This window comes from Ceratotherium simum, chromosome 5 (genome assembly GCF_057802395.1).
Source record: "Ceratotherium simum simum isolate JZ-2026a chromosome 5, ASM5780239v1, whole genome shotgun sequence".
Taxonomy (NCBI): Eukaryota; Metazoa; Chordata; class Mammalia; order Perissodactyla; family Rhinocerotidae; genus Ceratotherium; species Ceratotherium simum.
The window spans coordinates 35785154-35810045 of NC_141904.1; the positions used below are offsets into that span (position 1 = coordinate 35785154).

The 24892-nt window shown below is 35.3% G+C and overlaps 1 protein-coding gene across 2 annotated transcripts in view; it reads left to right on the forward strand.

The window, feature by feature from the left end:
- Window positions 1-24892, forward strand: part of STT3B (STT3 oligosaccharyltransferase complex catalytic subunit B) — a 114293-nt gene that overhangs the window by 49827 nt on the left and 39574 nt on the right. For both annotated transcript variants that reach the window (XM_087430664.1, XM_004419454.3), the window contains exons 2-3: window positions 1919-2027; window positions 7064-7351. In XM_087430664.1, the coding sequence (XP_087286790.1) occupies window positions 1919-2027; window positions 7064-7351 (397 nt within the window). The remainder of the gene's footprint in view (window positions 1-1918; window positions 2028-7063; window positions 7352-24892) is intronic.

A 24892-nucleotide genomic window follows, 5' to 3' on the forward strand; every position in this document is an offset into this window, starting at 1 on the left:
GGTTTTAGTGCTATTATAATTTATTCTTTTTTGGGGAGTTATTTTATTGAAGTCATATTGGCTTATAGCATTGTTTAAATTTCAGATGTACATTATTATATTTCAGTTTCTGTATAGACTGTATCATGTTCACCACCAATAGTCTAATTTTTATCTGTCGCCATACATATATGCCCCTTTACCCCTCCCCCCACCCCCTTCCCCTCTGATAACCACTAATCTATTCTCCTTATCTGTTTATCTTCCACATAAGAGTGAAATCATATGGTATTTGTCTTTCTGTGACTTATTGTGCTTAGCATAATACCCTCAAGGTCCATCCATGTTGTTGCGAATGGCACAGTTTTGTCTTTTTTATGGCTGAGTAGTATTCCCTTGTATGTCTCTACATCTTCTTTATCCATTCATCCATTGATGGGCACTTGGGTTGCTTCCACGTCTTGACTATTGTGAATAATGCTGCGATGAACATAGGGGTGCCTAAATCTTTCTGAATTAGTGTTTTCATGTTCTTTTGATAAATACCCAGTAGTTGAATAGCTGAATCATATTGTATTTCTATTTTTAATTTTTTGAGAAATCTCCATACTGTTTTCCATAGTGTCTGCACCAGTTTGCATTCCCACAGGCAGTGTATGAGAGTTCCCTTTTCTCCACATCCTCTCCAACACTTTTTTCTTGTCTTGTTAATTACAGCCATTCTGATGGGTGTGAGTGATAGCTCATTGTAGTTTTGATTTGCATTTCCCTAATAATTAGTGATGTTGAGCTTCTTTTCATGTGCCTGTTGGCCATCTGTATATCTTCTTTGGAAAAATGTCTGTTCATATCCTCTGCCCATTTTTTGATTGGTTTGTTTTTTTGTTGTTGAGTTATATGAGTTCTTTATATATTTTGGAAATTAACCTCTTCTCAGATATATGATTTGCAAATATTTTCTTCTAGCTGGTAGGTTTTCATTTGTTGATGGTTTCCTTTGCCATGCAGAAGCTTTTTAGTCTGATGTAGTCCCATTTGTTTATTTTTTCTTTTGTTTTCCTTGCCTGAGTAGACTTGATACTCGAAAATATACCACCAAGACCTATGTCAAAGAGCGTACTGCCTATATTTTCTTCTAGTTTCATGGTTTCAGGTCTTACATTCAAATCTTTAATCCATTTTGAGTTAATTTTTGTGTAAGATGTAAGATAATGGTCTACTTTCATTCTTTTGCACTTGGCTGTCCAGTTTTACAACACCATTTATTGAAGAGACCTTCCTTTCTCTATTGTATGTTCTTGGCTCCTTTGTCAAAGATTAGCTGTTCATAGATATGTGGCTTTGTTTCTAGGCTCTCAATTCTGTTCTGTTGATCTATGTGTCTGTTTTTGTGCCAGCACCATGCTGTTTTGATTACTATACCTTTGTAGTATATTTTGAAGTCAGAGAGTATGATACCTCTATTCTTTATTCCTGTAATTTTTAGGGTTGTAGGATTGGAAGTGGTTATGTCGAATATGGTCCTTTCATTTTGATACTGTCTTCTGTCAGTGGTTCTTAATCATTTGAGAGCCATTGACTGCTTTGGTCATTTGGTGAATTCTATGTACCCTCATCTTTTTTTTATATTGAAATGTATAGCAGTCGACCACCTGTGCCCCAAGCAATGGCCAAAAGTTAATTTGAGAATTATTAGTTTTGTGGGCATGGTTTTTTGGGAGGGAAGAGGTTTTGTTTTCAGTTATGTTAGAGGTATAAGACTGTTCCTTAGAAAATAATCTCTTATTCAAGTTTGAGGAAAATCGCTATAAAAGATATATTTAGCCATAGAGTTAAATATAAAGACATTTATTTTTAAAATAAAATATTAGAAAGATGAAGGTATTTCTTTCTAGTAAGCAAAGTTTTATAACATTTCTTTCTTTCCTGTTTTCCCTAGGTTTAACTATAGATCAACACATCATCTTGCATCTCATGGGTTCTATGAATTTTTAAATTGGTTTGATGAAAGAGCATGGTATCCACTAGGAAGAATAGTAGGTGGTACTGTAAGTATATTTGGAGTTATTTATATTAGTCGTAAAATTTTATAGTTATTTGAGTAAATTATTAATTGCTGAGGTAATGGGGATTCTTGAAAGCTTTGTATAGTTAACCAATACATTTTTCTGTGGCTAATTATCCACTATTTAATTTACTAAGTCTCTTTTCTTGACACCTCCACCCTCAACCTGTTTTTGAGTTATCTCACAGTAGTCACTATTTCTGACAAGAGGTGCAGCCTGGGAGGGGGATCTGTTGTCACAGTATATCTTAAGTTCGGGTTGTGGGTTTTTTTTTTTTTTTTTTTTTTTTTGGTGAGGAAGATCAGCCCTGTGCTAACATCTGCCAATCCTCCTCTTTTTTTTGCTGAGGAAGACTGGCCCTGGGCTAACATCTGTGCCCATCTTCCTCCACTTTATATGGGACACCACCACAGCATGGCTTGCCAAGCAGTGCATCAGTGCGCACCCGGGATCCGAACCGGCGAACCCCAGGCCGCTGCAGTGGAGCGCGCGCACTTAACCACTTGTGCCACTGGGCCGGCCCCCAGGTTGTGTGTTTTTGTTTTGTTCTGTAGCGACTTTATTGGAAAAACATTTTTTGGAAAGAAATAGGAATTTAGAAGAATCGATAATTCTAATTTTCCAAGTCCCAAATCTATCGTAAATTACTCCAGGTAATTGAGTACTGATCATAGTTTATGGGGAATTATAATATCCAGAAGATGACATAAGGGAAAATTTTAGGACTTGGGATGTAAGAGGAATGTTGAAGAGAAAGTGAAAGACAGACACCTATTGAGGAAACATATATGTTTAGTATTATTTTTTTTTTATCAGTTTTGTCAGAGGTTTATCAATTTTATTAGATTTCTTAACCCAAAGAAACTTTGACTTTGTTGATTATCTCTCTTAAATAAATGTTTGTCTTCTGTTGTATTAATTTCAATTTATTTCCTTCCTTCCACTTTCTTGAGTTCATTTGGATGTTTTTTTCTGACTTCCTGATAACAGTTTGCCCAATAATTTTCAACCTTTCTTCATTGTTAATGTATTTATTTTAAAGCTATAAATTTCCCACTAATCACTGTTTTACCTACATTGCATAAGTTATTTATTTATTTCTGCTGAGGAAGATTCACCCTGAGCTAACATATGCACCACTCTTCCTCTATTTTATATGTGGGTCACTGCCACAGCATGGCCGCCAACGAGTAGTGTAGGTCCACACCTTGGAACCGAACCTGGGCCACCAAAGTGGAGCGCACTGAACTTAACCGATAGGCCACAGGGCCGGCCCCTGCATCAGTTTTGATGTGTAGTATTTTCATTGCTATTCAAGTCAAAATGTATTTTAATTTCCATTATAATTTCCCCTGATTCATGGGTTATTTAGAATTGTATTTAACTTTTAAACATAAGAGGATTTCCTGGTTATTTTTTTTTACTATATACTTTAAATATGTTGTGGTTAGAGAACAAATTCTATAATGTTAATCCTTTGAAATTTGAGACTTGATTTTGTGGCCTAGGATATAGACAAATTTTATAAATGTTCCTTCTGTGTTTGGAAACAATATGTTCTCTGTGATAGTAAGATGTTCTGTTTCAAATGTGGGCATCTTCTTATCCTTGATGCAAATACAGATAAAGATAGAAGGAGAATAGTCATACTCTCCACGGCAAATAAGAAAGATATTAATGGTAAGAAATGTGAGTGATGGGTATTATCTGCACTTGTTGTAGTGCTAATACTGTCATATACCTTATTGTATTAATATTTGATGACTATTGTTTGTTTCCTAGTGTGTTTATATCTTTTTATCTTGAATTCATCCTCAGTGGAGGCTTGTTTTCTGAGACTCCTGGTGTCCTAGTATTTGGGACCCTCCCTATGATGATCTTTCTCATTTTCATTTGCTGAGCCCTTAGGGGTTTCACTGGTTTTAGGACAATTTTTCGAGGTTATTTCTCAGTTCGAGGTTTCTTATACATAAGGTTGTTATAAATGTGAAACCCATGTGATGACTGAGTTACTTATTCACACGTGATGATTGAATTTACTTATTTCTCGTTTTAGACTTTGTTTCTATTCAAAGCTTTGGAAATAAGACAAAAGTTCCTTACTGCTTCCCTTGATGGATGGGTAGAATTTGTCTAGTCTAGTTTCATCAACAGCCAGCCCTGGTGGTCTAGTGGGTAAGATACAGCCTGTTACATCTTAGGGAAACCACACCACCCGTCTGTTGGTTGTCATACTGTGGTGGCTGCATGTTGCCATGATGCTGAAAGCTATGCTACTGGTATTTGAAATACCAGCAGGGTCACCCATGGTGGACAGGTTTCATCAGAGCTTCCAGACTAAGACAGACTAGGAAGAAGGACCCACTTACAAAAACTGGCCATGGAAACCCTATGAATAGCAGCAGAGCATTGTCTGATACAGTGCCGGAAGATGAGAGGATGGTGTAAGAAGAGTGGGCAGAGTTCTACTCTCCTATACACAGGGTCGGCTAGGAGTCCAATTGACTGGATGGCACTAACAATAAAGTTTCATAAACAGGCCCTGGTTTTGTGCTGGAACTTAGGCCTTTTCTCTGATCCCTGTGTTGAGTGATATACACCTTAGGGACTGGAGATAGGGGTGTTATCAAGCCTGGTGTGGTTTTTTCCCTCCTTTTCGGCTTCCGCAGCATCAGTTCCTACTTTGAATTTCCCCTTTATTTTTGGCATCTGAAGGGATCCCTTTCTTTTGAGCTTAAGTCTGCCTTTTTTGTTGTTGGATGGTTTTTCTTTGTTTGGTTAGGCTTTTTTGGTCTCTTCATCCAGTACTTCTGTGTATTTTGGCTGTATTTTGTAAGCCAGCTCAGTCTGCCATGTTATCATGGATATATTGACTTACCTTTAGAGCTATTTTCAAATTCATTTCCTTTTGTTTTGAATAGGGCTGACAAAATCCAACACTGGGACCTGGTGTTATTGTATGTGAAATAGAACAAAATTTTAATTTTTAAGAATAGTGATAATTGCCACAGTTTTTTTCACCTTGCTATATCCCATTCTCCTTCCATTTATTCGATAGGTATTGAGCATCCATTTTGTGCCAATCATTGTCCTGCATGCTGGTGAAATTTTTCCTGCTATTTTGGAGCTTATATTCTTGTGAGGGTGTTTAGTTTATAGACTAATAAAAGAAGTAAAATAAATAGTATGTGAAATGGTGATAAGTGCTATGGAGAAAAAGAAAGGGAGTAGGTTAAAGACCATGAGGAGTTTGCAATTTTAAATAGTACAGCTACGGGCCGGCCCCGTGGCTTAGTGGTTAAGTGCGTGCGCTCCGATGCAGGCTGCCCGGGTTCGGATCCCGGACGCGCACAGACGCGCTGCTTCTCCGGCCATGCTGGGACCGCGTCCCACATACTGCAGCTAGAGGAATGTGCAACTATGACTTACAACTATCACTTGGGGCTTTAGGGGAAAAATAAATAAATAAAAAATTTAAAAAAATAAATAAATAGTACAACTAGGAAAGAAATTTATAACATTCTTTTTAGTTTCAGTGATGGAGAAAGAAAAGAATCTTTTAGGATTTAGCTAAGGGAAATGTAAATACGGTAGGACCCCTTTAACTGCAGTTTCACTTTTCACGGTTTCAGTTAGCCATGGTCAACTGCAGTCTGAATATATTAAATGGAAGATTCCGGAAGTAAACAATTCATAATTTTTAAATTGCATGCCGGTCTGAGTAGCGTGATGAAATCTCGCGCTGTCCCGTTCCAATCTGCCTTGGATGTGAATCATCCCTTTGTCCAGCATATCCATGCTGTATATGCTACCCACCCATTAGTCACTTAGTAGCCTATTTAGTTATCAGATCAACTGTCGCCATATCGCAATGCCTGTGTTTAAGTAACCCTTATTTTACTTAATAAATGGCCCCAAAGTGCAAGAGTAGTGATGCTGGCAATTTGGATATGCCAAAAGAGAAGCCATAAAGTAGCTTCTGTTTAAGTGAAAAGGTGCAAGTTCTTGACTTAATGAGGAAAGCAAAAAAATCATATGCTGAGGTTGCTAAGATGTATAGTAACTTTTATTACAGTATATTGTTAGAATTGTTCTATTTTATTATTAGTTATTGTTGTTAATCTTCTACTGTGCCTAATTTATAAATTAAACTTGATCAGGTATGTATGTATAGGAAAACACATAGCGTATATGGAGTTCGGTTCTATCCTAGGTTTCAGGCATCCACTGGTGGTCTTGGAACGTATCCCCTGCAGATAAGGGGGGACTACTGAACATGTTTTAATCACTGACAGCTCAAAAATAATGTCCTATTTACTGTTCTTTGAATCCTCTTAATGTTTCATGTTCCTTTTTTAGAGTGAGGGTGAGGACTACCACTGTTAATTGGCCTCTTCTAGATTATTTTCCTGCCATCCTTAAATATTTCAAGTGGTGTAAAAACATTCAACCTTCCAGAAGTTCCAAAGTATTATCTTTGAATTCACCAACTGACTAGTCCTTCTTTTCCTGGCTAGAGTTGTTTACTTTCCCAATCTTTGCTTTGAAGGGGAAAAATCATTTATAAATACCACTTAAATAGTATTGCATATAACTTTTGTTCGTCTTCTCTCCTTTCTCATTCTCTTATACACACACAAGTTATGGGCAAAATTGGAGCATGTTAAAACACCAAACTTCAGGGTAAGTTAGACTAGGACTCTGTTTTTTGGTCAAAAAATAGTGGGATCAATAAGAAAGTTACCTACAGTTTTCCATTGTTAAACGTTTTCAATTTTTATCATTCATTCTGTCTGATCTTCTTTTATTTAAATATGTCTCTCTCCATATATGAGCTTTTTCTTGGTATCCAATCTAAAAGAACATTTAATTTTGTAGTATGTGAAGAAGGCAAATTGTTTTGCGATCTTATTCTTAAACTTACTGTAAACAACATGTAATAATAAAGAAAAGAACTTATGTTTATGTTTTCAGCTCATTGTATATGTAATTAAAATTTCCAATTATTTTCTTCCTAGGTTTACCCAGGGTTGATGATAACAGCTGGCCTTATCCATTGGATTTTAAATACATTGAACATAACAGTTCACATAAGAGATGTATGTGTGTTCCTTGCACCAACCTTTAGCGGCCTTACATCTATATCTACTTTTCTGCTTACCAGAGAACTTTGGAACCAAGGAGCAGGACTTTTAGCTGCTTGTTTTATTGCTATTGTACCAGGTTACATTTCTCGGTCAGTAGCTGGATCCTTTGATAACGAAGGCATTGCTATTTTTGCACTTCAGTTCACATACTACCTGTGGGTAAGTAACACTTAATGTTTTGCTACCATTAATGTGAATAAACTTTCTGCTGAAATGCTGTTGGTTGTACACATTTGTCTTTTATCAAATATAGTTGCATTCGGAGAGCTCTGTTACCATTCATAATAAATTTAATAAGAATAACGTTTAAAAATATGTCAGGTACTGTTCTCTCTCTATATATATATATCTATAGGTACGTACATACATATAGATATAATTTTGACACAATTTTATTACACCTATTTTGCAGACAATGATAATATCCTTACTTTATAAGTCATAGCTCCAAAAAACAGGCTATCAAAAAAGAAGGTATTGATTTTTTTTTGTTTCTGTTTTTTTGGTGGAGGAAAGGGTTCAGAAATACTTTGGAAAGTTGAAATGTGGTTCAGTGGCTTGGGATTTTGAATTCTGTTTGTGAAACTACCATTATTTTGCCCCTGCCAAATTATTTCTTCCTCCCCAATCTATATAGCTTTTTTTTTTTTCCTTTTCTTGTCTTATTGCATTAGCTAGTACTTCCTCTACAGTGTTGAGAGGGGACATCCTTGCTTTCTTCTTGATCTTGGTGGGAAAACTTTGAGTTTTTCACCATTGAATATGATGTTAGCTGTAGATTTTTTGTAGATATTATTTATCAAGTTGAGGAAGTTCCATTCTATTGCTAGTTCGCTAAGAGATTTTATCATGAATGGATGTTGAATTTTGTCAAATGCTTTTTCTGCATCTGTTGATACAGTTATGTGATTTTTTTCCTTTGACCTTTTGATGTAATGAATTACATTAATTAATTTTCAAATGTTGAACCAGTCTTGCATACCTGAGAAAAATCTTACTTGGTTGTGATGTATAATTCTTATAACACATTGTTGGATTTGATTTGCTAATATTTTTTTGAGGATTTTTGTATCTGTGTTTATAAGAGATTATTGATCTATAGTTTTCTCATAATGTCTTTGTCTGGTTTTGGTATTAGGATAATGCTGACCCTGTAGAATGAGTTAGGAAGTATTCCCTCTGTTTCTATTTTCTTAAAGAGATTGTGGAGAATTGGTATAATTTCTTCCTTAAATGTTTGGTATAATTCACCAGTGAATCTACCTTGGACTGGTGCTTTCTGTTTTGGAAGTTATTAATTACTGATTCAATTTCTTTAATAGATATAGGCCTATTCAGATTGTCTGTTTCTTCACGTGTGAGTTTTAGCAGATTTTGTCTTTCAAGGAATTGGTCCATTTCATTTAGCTTATCAAATTTGTGGGCATAGGATTGTTTGTAGTATTTCTTTATTACACTTTTAATTAATGTCCATGGGATCTGTAGTCATGTCCCTTCTTTCATTTCTGATATTTCTGATTTGTGTCCTCTTTTTCTTAGCCTGTCTAGAGGCTTATCGATTTTGTTGATCTTTCAAAGAACCAATTTTTGGTTTCATTGATTTTCTCTATTGATTTCCTGTTTCTTTGTATCTTTTTGCTGAGGAAGACTGGCCCTGAGCAAACATCTATTGCCAATACTCCTCCTTTTTTTTTTCCCCTTTTTCTCCGCAAAGCCCCAGTAGATGGTTGTATGTCATAGTTGCACATCCTTCTAGTTGCTGTATGTGGGACACCGCCTCAGCATGTCCAGACAAGCGGTACGTCCGTGCTTGCCTGGGATCCGAACCCGGGCCACCAGTAGCAGAGCGTGTGCACTTAACCGCCAAGCCACGGGGCCGGCCCCTGATTTCCTGTTTCAATTTCACTGATTTCTGCTCTGGTTTATATTTCTTTTTCCCTACTTCCTTTGGATTTCAATTGCACTTCTTTTTTTAGATCTATCTTTCTTTTCTAATATATGCATTCAGTACTATAAATTTCCCTATAACCACCGCTTTCTCTGTATCCTACAAATTTTGATAAGTTGTGTTTTCATTTTCATTTAGTTAACAGTATTTTTGAATTTTCTCTTCAGCTTTCTTCTTTGACTCATGTTATTCAGAAGTATGTTGTCTAATCTCCATGTATTTTGAGATTTTCCAAGTTATCTTTCTGTTATTGATTTTTAGTTTAATTCACATTGTGGGCTGCAAGCACACAATGTGATTTCTATTCTTTTACATTTGTTAAGATGTGTTTTATGGCCCAGAATATGCTTTACCTTGGTGAATGTTCCCTGTGAGCTGGAGACGAATGCATATTCTGCTGTTCGTAGATGAAGTAGTCTATAGATGTCCATTATATCCAGTTGATTGATGATGTTGTTGAGTTCAACTGTGTTCTTACTGATTTTCTATCTGCTGGGTCTGTCCATTTCTGAGAGGGGTTTTGAAGTTTGCAATTATGATAGTGGATTCATCCATTTCTCCTTGCAGTTCTATCAGTTTTTTTCTTACGTAGTTTGACACTCTGTTATTAGGCACATACATTTTAAGGATGGTTATGTCTTCTTGGAGAATTAATCTCTTTATCATTATGCAGTGCCTTTCTTTATGCCTGATAACTTTCATTGCTTTGAAGTCTGCTCTGTCTTTAATATAACTACCACTGCTTTCTTTTGATTAGTGTTAGAATGGTATATTTTTTGTCATGTATTTTTTTTTACTATTTAATTTTTATTTTTTTTCTGAGGAAGATTCTCCCTGAGCTAACATTTATGCCAATCTTCTGTTTTTTTGTTTGTGAGTTGCTGCCACAGCATGGCCGCCGACAAGTGGTGTGCGTCCACACCCCGGAACCAAACCCGGTTTGCCAAATTGGAGCACGCCAAACTTAACCCTAGGCCACGGGGCCAGCCCCTCATCTATTTATTTTTAATCTATATGTATCTTTATGCTTTTTAAGGAACACAAAAGTAGTATTGTCTATAGTTTGTCTTTATTTTCTTTTAACATATGAGTCTGAACTATTGCATGAGTGCGTTAGCTGGCATCTTAATTACCTTTTAACATTTTTTAAAATTTAATATTTAAAAATTGAGTTGAAATTCATATAACGTAATATTCACCACTTTAACCATTTTAAAGTGTGGGATTTAATCATTTTTAGTATCTTATATTATTTACAGACATCACCCCCTAAAGAGACCCTGTACCTCCCAATTCCCCTCCTCCCTCCATCAGTTTAATTTCTGTCTCTATAGACTTACCTATTCTGGACATTGAATATAAATAAAACCCACATAAAATATATGACCTTTTATGTATGGTTTCTTTCACTTTGCATAATCATTCATGTTGTTGACATGTATCAATACTTCATTCCTTTTTATGGCTGAATAATCCATTGTAAGTATATATCACATTTTTAATCCATCATCAGTTGATGGACATTTGAGTTATTTTCATGTATTAATTATTATGAATAATGCTGCTAACATCATTTGTGTACAAGTTTTTGTGTTTACATGTGTTTTCATTTCTCTTTATTGTATACCAAAGAGTGGAATTATTGGTTCACATGGAAACTTTGTGATTAACTTTTTGACAAACTGCCGGACTTTCTCATAGTGTTTGTACCATTTTACATTTCCACCAGCAATGTATGAGGATTTTAATTTCTCTAAATCCTCACCAATACTTATTTTTTTCTGTTTTTGTTGTTACTTTTTTGTTGCCTATTGGTGTGAAGTGGTATCTCATATGAGGTTTTTTTTTTTAATTGTTATAAAATACACATAACATAGAATTAACCATCTTTAATCATTTATAAGCATAGAGTTCAGTGGTGTTAAATACATTCATAATGTTATGTGACCACCAGCACTATCCATCTCCATAGCTTTTCATCTTGTAAAACTTGAAATTCTGCCCATTAAACAATAACTCCCCATTCTTCCCTCCCCTAGCCCCTGCCAATTACCATTCTACTTTCTGTCTCTATAATCTTAACTACTCCAAGTATCTCATATAAGTAGAATTTATACAGTTTTTGCCTTTTTGTGACTGGCTTATTCACTTGGTATAATGTTCTCAAGGTTCATCCATATTGTAGCATATGTCAGAATTTCCTTCCTTTTTAAGGCTGAATCCATTGTATTTATATACCACATTTTGTTTATCCATTCATCTGTTTCATGGACACTGGGTTGCTTCCATATTTTAGCTATTGTGAATAATGTTGCTGTGATCATAGGTGTACAAATATCTCTTCGAGGCACTGCTTTCAATTTTTTTGTGTATATACCCAAAAGTGAAATTGCCAGATCATGTGGTAATTCTACTTTCAATTTTTTGAGGAACTACCATACTCTTTTCCATAGCAGCTGTACCGTTTTACATTCCCATCAGCAGTACAAAAGGGTTCCAGTTTCTCTACATTCTCACCAATACTTATTTTTTATTTTTTTTGGATAGTAGCCATCTTAACGGGTGTGAAGTGGTATCTGTTGTAGTTTTAATTTGTATTTCCCTAATGATCAATAATGTTGAGCATCTTTTCATGTGGTTAATGGCCATTTGTGTATCTTTGGAGAAATGTTTATGTAAGTCTTTTGCCCATTTTTGAATCTGGTTGTTTTTTTGTTGATGAGTTTTAGGAGTTCTCTATGTAGTATATAATAATCCTTTATATAATCTTCTATAATATATAATAATCCACTCTATAATCCTTTAAAGATACATGATTTGCACATTTTTTTCCCATTCTGTGGGTTACTTTTTTTTACTGCTGATATTGTCTTTTTTCTTTTTTTTTTCTTTTTGTGAGGGAGATCGGGCCTGAGCTAACATCTGCCAGTCCTCCTCTTTTTGCTGAAGAAGACTGGCCCTGGGCTAATATCCATGCCCATCTTCCTCCACTTTATATAGGATGCCGCCACAGCATGGCTTGCCAAGCGGTGCGTCAGTGCGCACCTGGGATCTGAACTGGCGAACCCTGGGCCGCCGCAGCGGAGCGCATGCACTTAACCGCTTGCACCACCGGGCCGGCCCTTGATATTGTCTTTTGATGCACAAAATTTTTAATTTTTCATGAAGTCCAGTTTGTTTATTTTTTCTTTTGTTGCTGTGCGTTTGGTGTCATAGTCAAGCAATCATTGCCAAATCTAATGTCATGAAGCTTTTACTCTATGTTTTCTTCTAAGAGTTTTATAGTTTTAGGTCTTACATTTAGGTCTTTGTATAAGGTGTTAGGGAAGGGTCCAACTTGATTATTTTGCATGTGGATATCTGGTTTTCCCAGCACCGTTTTTTGAAAAGACTGTCCTTTCCCCATTGAATGGTCTTGGCACCCTTGTTGAAAATCACTTGACCATATGTTCGAAAATTTATTTCTGGGGTCTCTCTTTTGTACCCTTGGCCTATATGTATGTCTTTATGCCAGTACCACATTTCTTTGATTACTGTAGCTTTGTAGTAAGTTTAAAATCAGGAAGTATGTGTCCTCCAGCTTTGTTGTTCTTTTTCAAGATTGTTTTGGCTATTAGGGCTCCTTTGAGATTCCATTTGAATTTTAGGATGGGTTTTTTTACTTCTGCAAAAAACATTGGGATTTTGATACAGATTGCTTTGACTTTGTAGATCACTTTGGGTAGTACTGTCATCTTAACAATATTGTCTTCTAATTCATGAATGAACATTGGATGTGTTTCTATTTATTTATGTCTTTAATTTCTTTTTTTTTTTTTTTTTTAAGATTTTATTTATTTTATTTTTTCCCCCCAAAGCCCCAGTAGATAGTTGTATGTCATAGCTGCACATCCTTCTAGTTGCTGTATGTGGGACTCGGCCTCAGGATGGACGGAGAAGTGGTGCCTCAATGTGCACCCGGGATCCGAACCCGGGCCACCAGCATTGCAGTGCGTGCACTTAACCACCAAGCCACAGGGCCGGCCCTGTCTTTAATTTCTTTCAGCAGTGTTTTATAGTTTCATTGTACAAGTTTTTTACTTCATTAGTTAATCTGTAAATTTTTTTTTTGATGCTATTGTTAATTGGGATTTTTTTGGTAATTTCCTTTTCAGATTGTTCATTTTAGCATATAGAAATGCAACTGATTTTTGTGTGTTGACTTTGTATCCTGTTACTTACCTGAATTCATTTATTAGCTCTAATATTATGTGTGTGTCCAATCTAGGGTTTTCTACATATTACATCGTATTATTTGTAAACAGGGATAATTTTACTTCTTTTTTTCCCATTTGGATGCCTTTTTTTTTTTTCCTTGCCTAATTTCTCTAGATAGAACTTCAAATACTATGTTGAATAGAAGTGGGGAAAGTGGGCACCCTTATTTTGTTCGTGATCTTAGAGGAAAAGTTTTCACCATTGAGTGTGTGTGCTGTGAGTTTTTCATTTGTGACTTTTATTATATATTGACATGTATGTTATTAAATATGTAATATATTTTAAATATTAGTACATAATATTTTGCATATTAATTTTATTTATTTATTTCCTATACATGATATTTCTTGATTGGATGAAGGTATTCCTGTAGTTCACAGGAAAGGCTCATGAGTGCAATATTCCTCAAGTTCTTGCGTGTTTAAACCCGTTTTTTTAAAGCCTCATGCTTGAGAGTTTGGCTGGATAGAAAGTTCTAGATCATATGTCCTTTGCTCAAATTTCTTGAAATTGTTGTACCACCATCGTTTTATTCTGCTTGTTACTGTCAAAAACCTAATTGATCAGCAGATATTTGGGTCTGTCCAAAACATCCATAAAACATTTGGTCTGTGCCATAAGGTTCTTGACTTTTGGTCCTGTCCAAAATGTCCATAAGACATTTGGACATCCAAAACATCCATGAGCATATTTGGTCCATGCCAGATGGTTTTCAGCAGGACCAAATATCAAGGATCTTTTGGTATGGACCCCCTGTCTCCATGGACGTTTTGGACAGGACTGAATATGACCAGATACCAAGAACCTTTTGGCATGAGCCAAATGTCTTATGGACCAGATGTTTTATGGATGTTTTGGACCAGGACCAAATGTCCTGCAAGGACCTAATTTTATGTGTTTCATAAGAAATGTGGTCTTTTTTTACTGGAATAGTAGAGAACTTTTTTTCTATAGCATTAAAGTCTAATAAATTAGAATACGTCCCAAAGTTGACCCTTCTGGTAATGATGACCCCTTTCAACATGTAGATAGATATTTTTTATTTCTGGAAAGTTGTCTTTGATTGTAGTTTTAAATATTAGTTTGTTTCACCATTTTGTTTTCCTTGGATCTTCTTCCTAACTTCTATATCACTTTCTTTATGACCCTTTCTCTTTCTTTCTCTTGGCTGTTTTCATTCCTCTCCTTTTAATATGCTGCTGAATGTGATTTGCTAGTATTTTGTTGAGAATTTTTGCATCAATGTTCATAGGTGATATTTGTCAGTAGGTTTTTTTGAAGCAATTTTGTCTGGCTTTGGTATCAGGTTAATACTGGCTTCATAGAATGAGTTAGGAAGTCTTAGATCCTCTTCAATTTTTTAGAATAGTTTGAGAAGGATTACTATTAGTTCTTTTAATGTTTTGTAGAATTTACCAGTGAAGCCATCATGTCCAGGACTTTTCCTTGTTGGGAGATTTTTGATTACTGATCCCTTCTCCTTACTAGTTCTAGGTCTATTCAGATTTTCTACTTCTGTGTGATTTAGTATTGATAGGTTTTGTATCTATAGGAATTTGTCCATTTCATGTAGGTTATCCAATTTGTTGGCATACAGTTATTGATGGTACTCCCTTATAATCCTTTTAATTTTTGCTGAATTAGTAGTAATGTCCCCAGTTTCATTTCTGATTTAGTACCTTGAGTCTTCTCTCTCTTTTTCTTAGGCCGTCTAGCTAAAGGTTTGTTGATTTTGCTGATCCAAAAAAGGAAAAGCCAACTTCTTTGTTTGTTTCATTGATTTTTTTGTTTTGTTTTATTGATTTTTATTTATCATTTTTCTATTCTCTACTTCGTTTATCTCTTTATTCTGTCCTTCCTTCTACTATTTGAGATTTGGTTTGTTCTTTTTCCAGTTTCTTAAGTTGTAAAGTTAGGTTGTTAATTTGAGATGTTTTTTAATGTATGTGTGTATAGTTGTAAATTTCCCTCTTAGCACTCCCCCTTAAGTTTTGGTATGTTATGTTTTCATTTGCGTTCATCTCTAAGTGTTTTCTCATTTCCGTGTGATTTCTTCTTTGATACATTGGTTGTTTAAGAATGTGTTAATTTCCACAAATTTGTGAATTTTCTAATTTCACTTCTGTTTTTGATTTCTAACATCATCCCATTGTGGTCAGAGAAGATACTTTCTATAGTATCCCTTTAAATCTATTAATAGAGACTTCATTTGTAGCCAAACATATGGTCTATCCTGGAAAATGTCCAATGTGCACTTGAAAAGAATGTGTATGCTGCTTTTGTTGGGTAGAGCGTTCTGTATATGTCTGTTGGATCTAGTTGGTCTATTGTGTTAGGTCCTCTATTTCTTTATTTATCTTCTGTCTGGTTCTATCAGTTATTGAGAGTGGGACATTGAAGTCTCCAATTATTATTGTAGAACTGTCTGTTTCTCCCTTCGTTTCTGTCAGTTTTTGCTTCATATATTTTTATGGTCTGTCATTAAGTGTGTAAATGTTCTAATTGTTATACTTGCTGTGTTGAAACATTATTAATATATATTGTCCTTTTTTGTCTCATAACCTTTTTTGATTTAAAGTTTGTTTTGTCTGATTATAGTGTAGTTACCCTTGTTCTCTATTGGTGACTATTTTCATGGAATATCTTTTTCCGTCCTTTAACTTTTAATATATTTGTGTCTTTAGATCTAAACTGAGTGTCTTGTAGATGGCATATAGTTGGACCATGTGTTTTTATCCATTCTGTCAATCTCTGTCTTTTGATTAGAGAGTTTAGTACATTTACATTTAAAGTGATTACTAATAAGGAGGATCTTATTTCTGTCATTTTGCTATTTGTTTTCTGTATGCCTTGTAGCTTTTCTATCTCCTCATTTCCTTCATTACAGACATCTTTTAGTTGATTTTTTTGTAGTGAAATGTTATAAATTCCTTTCTCATTTCCCTTTGTGTATATTCTGTAGCTGTTTTCTTTGCGGTTTCTGTGGAGGTTACATTTTAACATCCTAAAGTTATAATACTTTTATTTGAATTTATACTAGCTCATCTTCAGTAATATGCAAAAAATCTGCTTTTTACAGCTCTATCCCTGCCCCTTTGGTTGTTGATGTTACAGAATTACATCTTTGTACATTCTGTGCAAAAACATAAACTAATAATTCTTTTAAATGTATTAGCCTTTTAAATTACGTAGAAGACACAATTTGGAGTTACAAACCAAAGTTAAAATAATGCTAGCTTTTAGACTAATTATTATTATAATTTTATGTTTGGCTACTTGGGATCTTTTGCATTTCCATATGAATTCCGGGATCAGCTTTTCCATTACAACCTTATTTTTCTATGTGACATAATATTTTTTTATTCAACAGATATTTTTGTAGAACACAATATGGACCAGGTGCTGTTTTATATGTTGATTATACAGGGTTAAATGAAGTTGATGACCTAGAAGGAGATATTATGGATATCATAATGCTTTTAAGGATTGTAGAGTGACAGAATGATAAAGCATCCTCACTAAAGACTGAGAGATTATGTAGTGAGTTTTTCGTTCTGTTTTTTAAAGCAAGATATTTAACATAAATTAGGTTTAAAGTGGAAGCAGCTCTAGGATTTGAAATCAGAATACTTGGGTTTGAGTTCTGGCATACAAAGTTGTTTTCTGACTCATGGCAAGGTGTTTGACACTTCTTAAATTCATTCAGTTTTCTTATAAAGAAAATATAAAAAATGTTTTGGCTGCAGAGTTGTAATAGATAACGTTTATTTAAAATTTGATCATTACCAATTGGAAGTAAAAATAATAACAACTCTAATTATTCTGAACAGTTGTTAGCCAAAAGATATTATGAAGTTGAAAACATTTTATTGTATGTAATTTCTAAAATGTAAATGTAAGTTGTCTACTGATTCCTCATCTGGTGTTTATTTTTAAGCCAATTGCTTAACCTCTTTTACAAGGTCTTTAAACCAGCTGTTTAACCTCTTTTACAAAGTATATGTTTTTAAAATTTAAAAGATAAAATTCTCTGTGTCATAGCATTATTTTCAAAGCACTGTTGATGGACGTTTTTGGATATACTTTTCGATTCATTTCTATAGAGCTTCTATCCTTTTTCATCAGGAACGAGTGGTTAAGAGTACAGTCTTTGGAGCCAAACTGCCGTGGTTTGGCTTTGTCTTTTTTTGAATTCCAGCTCTGTCATTGTGGATTGTTTAAACCAGTCCTATGTCTATTTCATCAACTGTATAATGGAAGTAATAATAGTACCTACCTCATATGGTTTAAATAAGTTAATGCTTATAAAGGTATAGAACACTGTGGGAACACAGCAAGTGATGAGAACGTGTTTGTTGTTACTTCTGTTGTTACTATTCACCAAAAACAAAGCAAATGCAGGTAAAATAGTACTTGGAACAGTGCTTATGATATTGCCTCCTATAGATTTTTTTTTTCTTTTCAAGTTGGGAAATACTGACATCTTAACAATATTAAGTCTTCCTATCATAAACATGGAATATTCCTCCATTTATTCAGCTCTTCTTTGACTTCTTTTATCAGAGTTTGGTGGTTTTCCACATATGAATTCTATACATACACTGTTAGATTTATTCCTAAGTATGTATGTATGTATTGCTGTGGTAATATGTATTGTGTACTAAATGGTATTGTGTATTTTATTTTAAATTCCAATTGTTCCTTGCTAGTATATAGGAACTCAATTTAATTTTGTATCCTACAACATTGCTTATTATCACCTATTAATTCCAGTAGTTTTTTGTTTGATTCTTTGGGATTTTCTACATAGACGATCATGTCATCTGCAAACAAAAACAGCTTTTTTCCCCCCATCTGTATACTGTTTCTTTTTCTTGTATTATCACATCAGCTAGTACTTCCACTGGGATGTTGGAAAGGAGTGGTGAGAGCGGACATCCTTGCCTTGTTCCTGATCTTAGGGGGAAAGCTTCAAGTTTCTCACTATGAAGTATGCTCTTAGATTTTTAGTAGATATTCTTTATCAAGTTGAGGTACTTCCCCTCTGTTGCTAGTTTGCTTAGAGATTTTGTCTTGAATGGGTATTGGATTTAGTCAAATGCTTTTTCTGCATCTATTGATATAGTTACATGATCTTTTTCCTTTAACTTGTTGATGTGATGAATTACATTAATTGTTTTTCAAATGTTGAACCACCCTTGAATGCCTGGATTATATCCCACTTGGTCGTGCTGTGTAAGTCTTTGTATTTATTATTGGATTCAATTTGCTAATATTTTGTTGAGGATTTTCACATCTATGTTCATGAAAGATATTGGTTTGTAGTTTTCCTTTCTTATAATGTCTTTGTTAGGATTTGGTATTTGGATAGTGCTGGCCTTATGGAATGAGTTAGGAAGTATTCCCTCTGCTTTTGTATTTTCTGGAAGAGATTTTAGAAAGTATTTTTCATCTCTTCCTTGAATGTTTGGCAGAATTCACCAGAGAAACCATGTGGGCCTGGTGCTTTCTGTTTTGGAAGTTATTAATTATTGATTCAATTTCTTTGATAAAAATGGCCTATTCAGATTATCTATTTTAAGGTTTAAACTTTCAATTCTAATTTGCTATACTTTTTTTGTGTATGGTTTGACCCATTGTTCAAACATCATATAACTCCATTGTAACTAATTCTACCTGTAGGGTACTCTTTTTGGAATATTATAGAGTAAATACACATTAACTGTTTACAGGACTTATTTAGTTCAGGAACAAACTTAGCAAAGGAAAAATAAATTATTTTAATTCTGTCAGAACAAGTGACATATTTCCTACTCAGGCCTTGACCATATTCCCTCTGATTAGGAGCATCTGAGCTAAACTAAACTTTTCCTTTGTCCTGCTAATTAGGTAGTAGTAATCCTTCTATGCTTTTACTCATTAAGCATTAGTAAACTACTAAACAAATTTAACCAAATTAAGGACGATTACAAAGCTGGAGCAAAAAGGCTTATGAGATATACAGGTATGACTGATGGCCATACCAAGTTTCATCTGTCCAGGGTTTTTTGTGGATAGGTGCCAGATGATTATTGCTTGAAGAAAGTTTATAATGAAAGTGAAATTAAGGCTGACTTTTTAAGGTTTTTTTCCTTGCCCACTAGGCAATGAAATTAGATTTTACTATGTAAAATCTAAACTAGTGTTTTCTAATTTCCAGCCTATAGAATTTTTTTGCTCTAAAACTTTTATTGGGTCTTTAATTATGCTTACTAATTTTTGTTTAAAAAGTATTATTAAATTACAGAAAATTGAGTAAATGAGAAAAAATTACTTGTAGTTTTCCACCCTTAACTTAGCCATTTTGATGTATTTTCTATCTGTATTCATTTTCCCATGCACATTGCTTTTTCCTCCTATGAATAGTTGATAATTGTTTGGTAAGCACAATTCTGTATCCTGCCTGTTTTATTTAATATATCTTTGCTTGAGTAGAGAAGAAGGCAAGAGGTCTCTTTACCCTGCTGGGCAGCTGATCAGTTCTAAAGATGCCTGTCTCCACCTTTCCCTTTTCTAGTAAGCCATCCCATTTTGTAGGACCTCTTAGAAAGGAGTTGTCTTCCTGACAGAGTTAATCTTTTTTATGTTTTTGGTTTCCCTCTTTTTTTCTTTTTACAACAGCTTTATTTAGGTATAATTTATGTACAATAGAATTAACCTATTTTAAGTTTGATGAGTTTTGGTAAATTTGTAAATTTCTATGACCATCCTGGCAGTTCAATTTTAGAACATTTCCATTGCTTCCAAAAGTTCCCTCACTTCTGTTTGCAGTCAAGCCTCACTTCTTGTCTACCCATCTCCAGGCCCAGGCAACCACATATACACTATTTCTAGAAATTTCATATAAGTGGCATCATACAATATATATTATTTTGTGTTTATATTCTTTTGCTTTCCATGTTTTAGTGGTTTATTCATGTTGTGGCATGTATCAGTCATTCACTTCTTTTTATTGTTGAGTAAGATTCCACTGTATGGATATATACCACATTTTGTTTATCTGTTTATTAGTTGATGGACATTTGGGTTTCCAGATTTTGGTTATTATGAATAATACTGCTGTGAATATTAGGTACAAGTATTTGCATGAACTTATGTTTTCATTTTTTCTAGGTAACAAATTCCTAGGAATGGAATTGCTGGGTTGTGTATTTGGTATAACTCCTTAAAAACTACCAAACTGTTTTCCAAAAGATGTAAGATTTTTCATTCTAACTAGCATTATATGAGGGTTCCAGTTTTTCCACGCTCTTGAAAGCACTGGTTTCATCAGTTTCTAATTATAGCCATTCTAGGAGGGTGGTCTAGTAATATCTCATTGTGATTTTAATTTTCATTTCCCTAATGACTAATGGCGTTGAACATCTTTTTTCATGTGCTTATTGGCAATTCATGTTCTCTTCTTGGGTGAAGTATTTATTGAAATCTTTTACTCTTTTTTTTTTTTTTTTTTTTTTTTTGTGAGGAGATCAGCCCTGTGCTAACATCTGCCAATCCTAATCCTCCTCTTTTTTTGCTGAGGAAGACTGGCCCTGGGCCAACATCCATGCCCATCCTCCTCCACTTTATATGCGACGCCACCACAGCATGGCTTGCCAAGCAGTGCGTCGGTGCGCGCCCGGGATCCGAACCGGCGAACCCCGGGCCGCCGCAGCGGAGCACGCGCACTCAACCGCTTGTGCCACCGGGCCGGCCCCTCTTTTACTCATTTTTAGGAGAGAAAGTGGTCTGTCTTGTAATGGAGTTATAAGATTTCCTTTATTTATTCTGGATATAGGTCCTTTGTTGGATATGTGTTTTGCGTATGTTTTCTCCATCTGGCTTCGCTTTTCGTTTTCTTGATGGTCCTTTGAAGAACAAAAGTTTAAAATTTTGATGAAATCTGATTTATTAATTTTTTTTCTTTTGTGGATTGTACTTTTGGAGTCATATCTAAGAAAATGTTACCTAACTCAAGGCCACAGATATGTTCTCCTATATGTTTTTTTGTGTGTGTGAGGAAGATCAGCCCTGAGCTAACATCCGATGCCAATCCTCCTCATTTTTGCTGAGGAAGACTGGCCCTGGGCTAACATCCATGCCCATCTTCCCCTACTTTATATGGGACACTGCCACAGCATGGTTTAACAAACAGTGCGTTAGTGCTCGCCGGGATCCGAACCGGCGAACCCCGGGCTGCCACAGCAGAGTGCACACACTTAACTGCTTGCACCACCGGGCTGGCCCCTGTTCTCCTATACGTTTTATTCATGAAGTTTTATAGTTTAGTTATTACATTTGTGTCTATGATCCATTTCGCGTGAATTTTTATTTTTATTTTTTATTTATTTTTTTTTGTGAGGAGGACTAGTCCTGAGCTAACATCCGATGCCAATCCTCCCCGTTTTTCTTGAGGAAGACTGGCCGTGGGCTAACATCCGTGCCCATCCTCCTCTAGTTTATATGGGAGGCTGTCACAGCATGGCTTAGCAAGCGGTGCGTCAGTGCGCGCCCGGCGTCCGAACCTGTGAACCCCAAGCCTCCGCAGCAGAGCGCGTGCACTTAACCGCTACACCACTGGGCCGGCCCCTAGAGTGAATTTTTAAATATGGTATGAGGTAAGGGTATAAGCCTCCCACTCACCTTTTTTGGGCACATGGATATTCAGTTCTTCAGGCATTATTTGTAGAAAAGACAGTCCTTTCCCCCTGAATTGGTATCTTTGTTGACAATTAATTGACCATAAATTAAGGGTTTGTTTCTAGACTCGATTCTGTTCCATTGATCTATATGTCTGTTCTTACACCATTGACATACTGTCTTGATTAACGTAGTATCATTGTACATTTTAAAATTGGGAAGTACTCTAGATTTTTATATATTGGTCATGTATCCTGTGACCTTGCTAAACTTGCATGTTAACTTTTTTTTTTAAGATTCCTTGGCATTTTATAGGATCATGTTATCTGCAAAGAAAGAGGTTTGCTTCTTCCTTTGCGATCTGTATACCTTTAATTTCTCTTCTTGCCTGATTGTACTGGCTAGAACCTCTAACAGTATTCAGTAGAAGCAGTGAGAATGGGCATCCTTTCCTTCCTGATCTTAAGGAGAAAGCATGTTAGTTGTATGGTTTTTGTAGATGCCCTTTATCGTAGCTTAAGTTTTCTTCTGTTTTCAGTTTGAGAGTCTTTTATCTTGAATGCATGTTAGATTTTGTCAAATGCTTTTTTTCTGTCTATTGATGATCATATGGTTTTGTCCTTTATTATATTAATTCAGAGTTTCTCTACCTAGGCACTATTGACATTTTGGGCCAGGCAATACTTTGTTGTGGGTGATGATTTGTGTATTGTAGGATGTTTAGCAGCATCCCTTGCTTCTATACACTAGGTGCTAGGAACATGCTTTCCCTATTCCCCAGTTGTGACAACTGAAAATGTCTCCAGACATCACCAAGTGTCCCCTGGGGGTGCAAAATCACCGTCAGTTGGGAACTACTGTGTTAATTTATTTTCCGATGTTAAAACAACTTTGAATTCATGGAATAAATTCTATTTGTTCTTGATGTATAATCTCTTTTTATACATTGCTGGGTTTGTATTGCTTATATTGTGTTAAGAATTTTTGCATCTATATCCACGAGGGATATTGACCTATAGTTTTCTTTTGTTGTGATGTCTTTGTCTACGTTTGGTATCAGGGGTATACCAGGCTCCTAAAATACATTAGGAAAGTGTTTCCTCCTCCTTTATTTTCTGAAAGGGTTTGGTATTGTTTCTTCCTTAACTGTTGGGTACTTTTCACCAGTAAAGCCATCTGAACCTGGGAAGATTTTTAATTACTAATTCACTTTTTATTGACATAGTTCTGCTCTGATTTTCTGTTTCTTTATGAGTAGTTTGGTAAAGTACATCTTTTTTGAAATTTTTTCATTTCATCTAAATGATCTAGTTTGTAGGTGCAAATTGTTTATAATACTCCTTTATAATTCTTTTAATTTCTGTACATCTGTAGTGATGTCACCTCTCTTATTCCTAGTATTGGTCATTTGTATCTTCTTTCTTTTCTTCGTGGTTCTAACTAAAGTTTATCCAACTTTTGTTTCATTGATTTTTCTCTATATTTGTTTTCTATTTCATTGATTTCTTGATCTTTATTATTTTCTTCTACTTTGTATTTGGTTTGCTCTTTTCCAGCTTTTTGAGGTTGAAGCTTAAGTTATTTTAGCAATTTCTACTTTTCTAATGAGCTTTAAAGCTGTACTGTAATCATTGCTTTAGCTATGTTTTATATATTTTGATATGTTGTATTTTCATTGTCATGTAAGGATTGTTTCTAATTCATGATTTCTTCTTTGACCCACGAGTCTTTGGAAGTGTGTAGTTTAATTTCCAAATATTTGGGAATTCCCCAGCGTTCTTCTCTTTTTGAATCTAATTCTTTTGTTGTTGAAGAATTCTAATTCAGGCATTTCAGTGTCAACATGTCAAGGACTTGAGTTCAAAAACCACCCATCCACATTCACCATTTGTTGGCCTGCCTTCTTCCTGCTTGATGGCTAGCACCACTAGCTAGGAAACTAGAAGTTCTCCTCAACTTCTTTTTCTCCATTTCTTTCTAATTCTAGTAGCTCACCAAAAAATACTGATTTGGCCCATGAACGTAGCCTCTCCTTTCTATCTACATTCCTGCTATAAATTTGGACCTCAACACTCACTTAGTCTTAGCAGCCTCTTACCTTGTATTTCTGTTACCAAGGGCATTCAAGATCTATAAGGACCTTTTGGCCCTCATTGTCTATACTCACCATATGGTCTCTGTTATATTGTGCTTTGACTATAGTTCTGGCTTTTGTGTCCTGTCTCCCCACTTGGGACAGGACTGAATTATAATTTGTGTGTCCAACCTAGCCTACCAAGATTTTTTGTATATTAATACAAAAATACTGAGGAGTATGTTTGATTCACAGTATATATTCTTTTGTCATTCTCAGACCACACAATTGGCTTTAGAGTGTGAGGAAATTTCAGGGTATGAACTATATTTAGTTATAAATATATCTTGATTATTTTGTAATAGATTGTAGCAGTCTGGGTCCAATCAATCACAGTAAGTTAACTAAGGGAAATTTTACTATGATAGAAGGAAAACTAAGATAGAAGGAAACTCTATATGGTACCCTAGGGCTGAGAAAGAGTACCCAAGGAAGGACAAACTTGGGAAGGATTCAGATCTCATTGGAGAGGGTGTGGTTTAGCCCACCAAGAGCGGAGAAGTTTGATGGTTTGGCCAGGCTGGAGCTGGTTTGGAGCTGCCAGACAAGCAATAGACTACCCTCTAGAGTGTAGGCGTGTGGGGGGTGGGGAGCTGGTGGCCTGTAGCATGGTATGCAGTGGGAGTCTGGGTACCAGGAGGGGACAGGAGGCTTTCAGAGTGTGTACAGGGCTTCTGGTTACCATGTCAAGAGGACTGAAGAA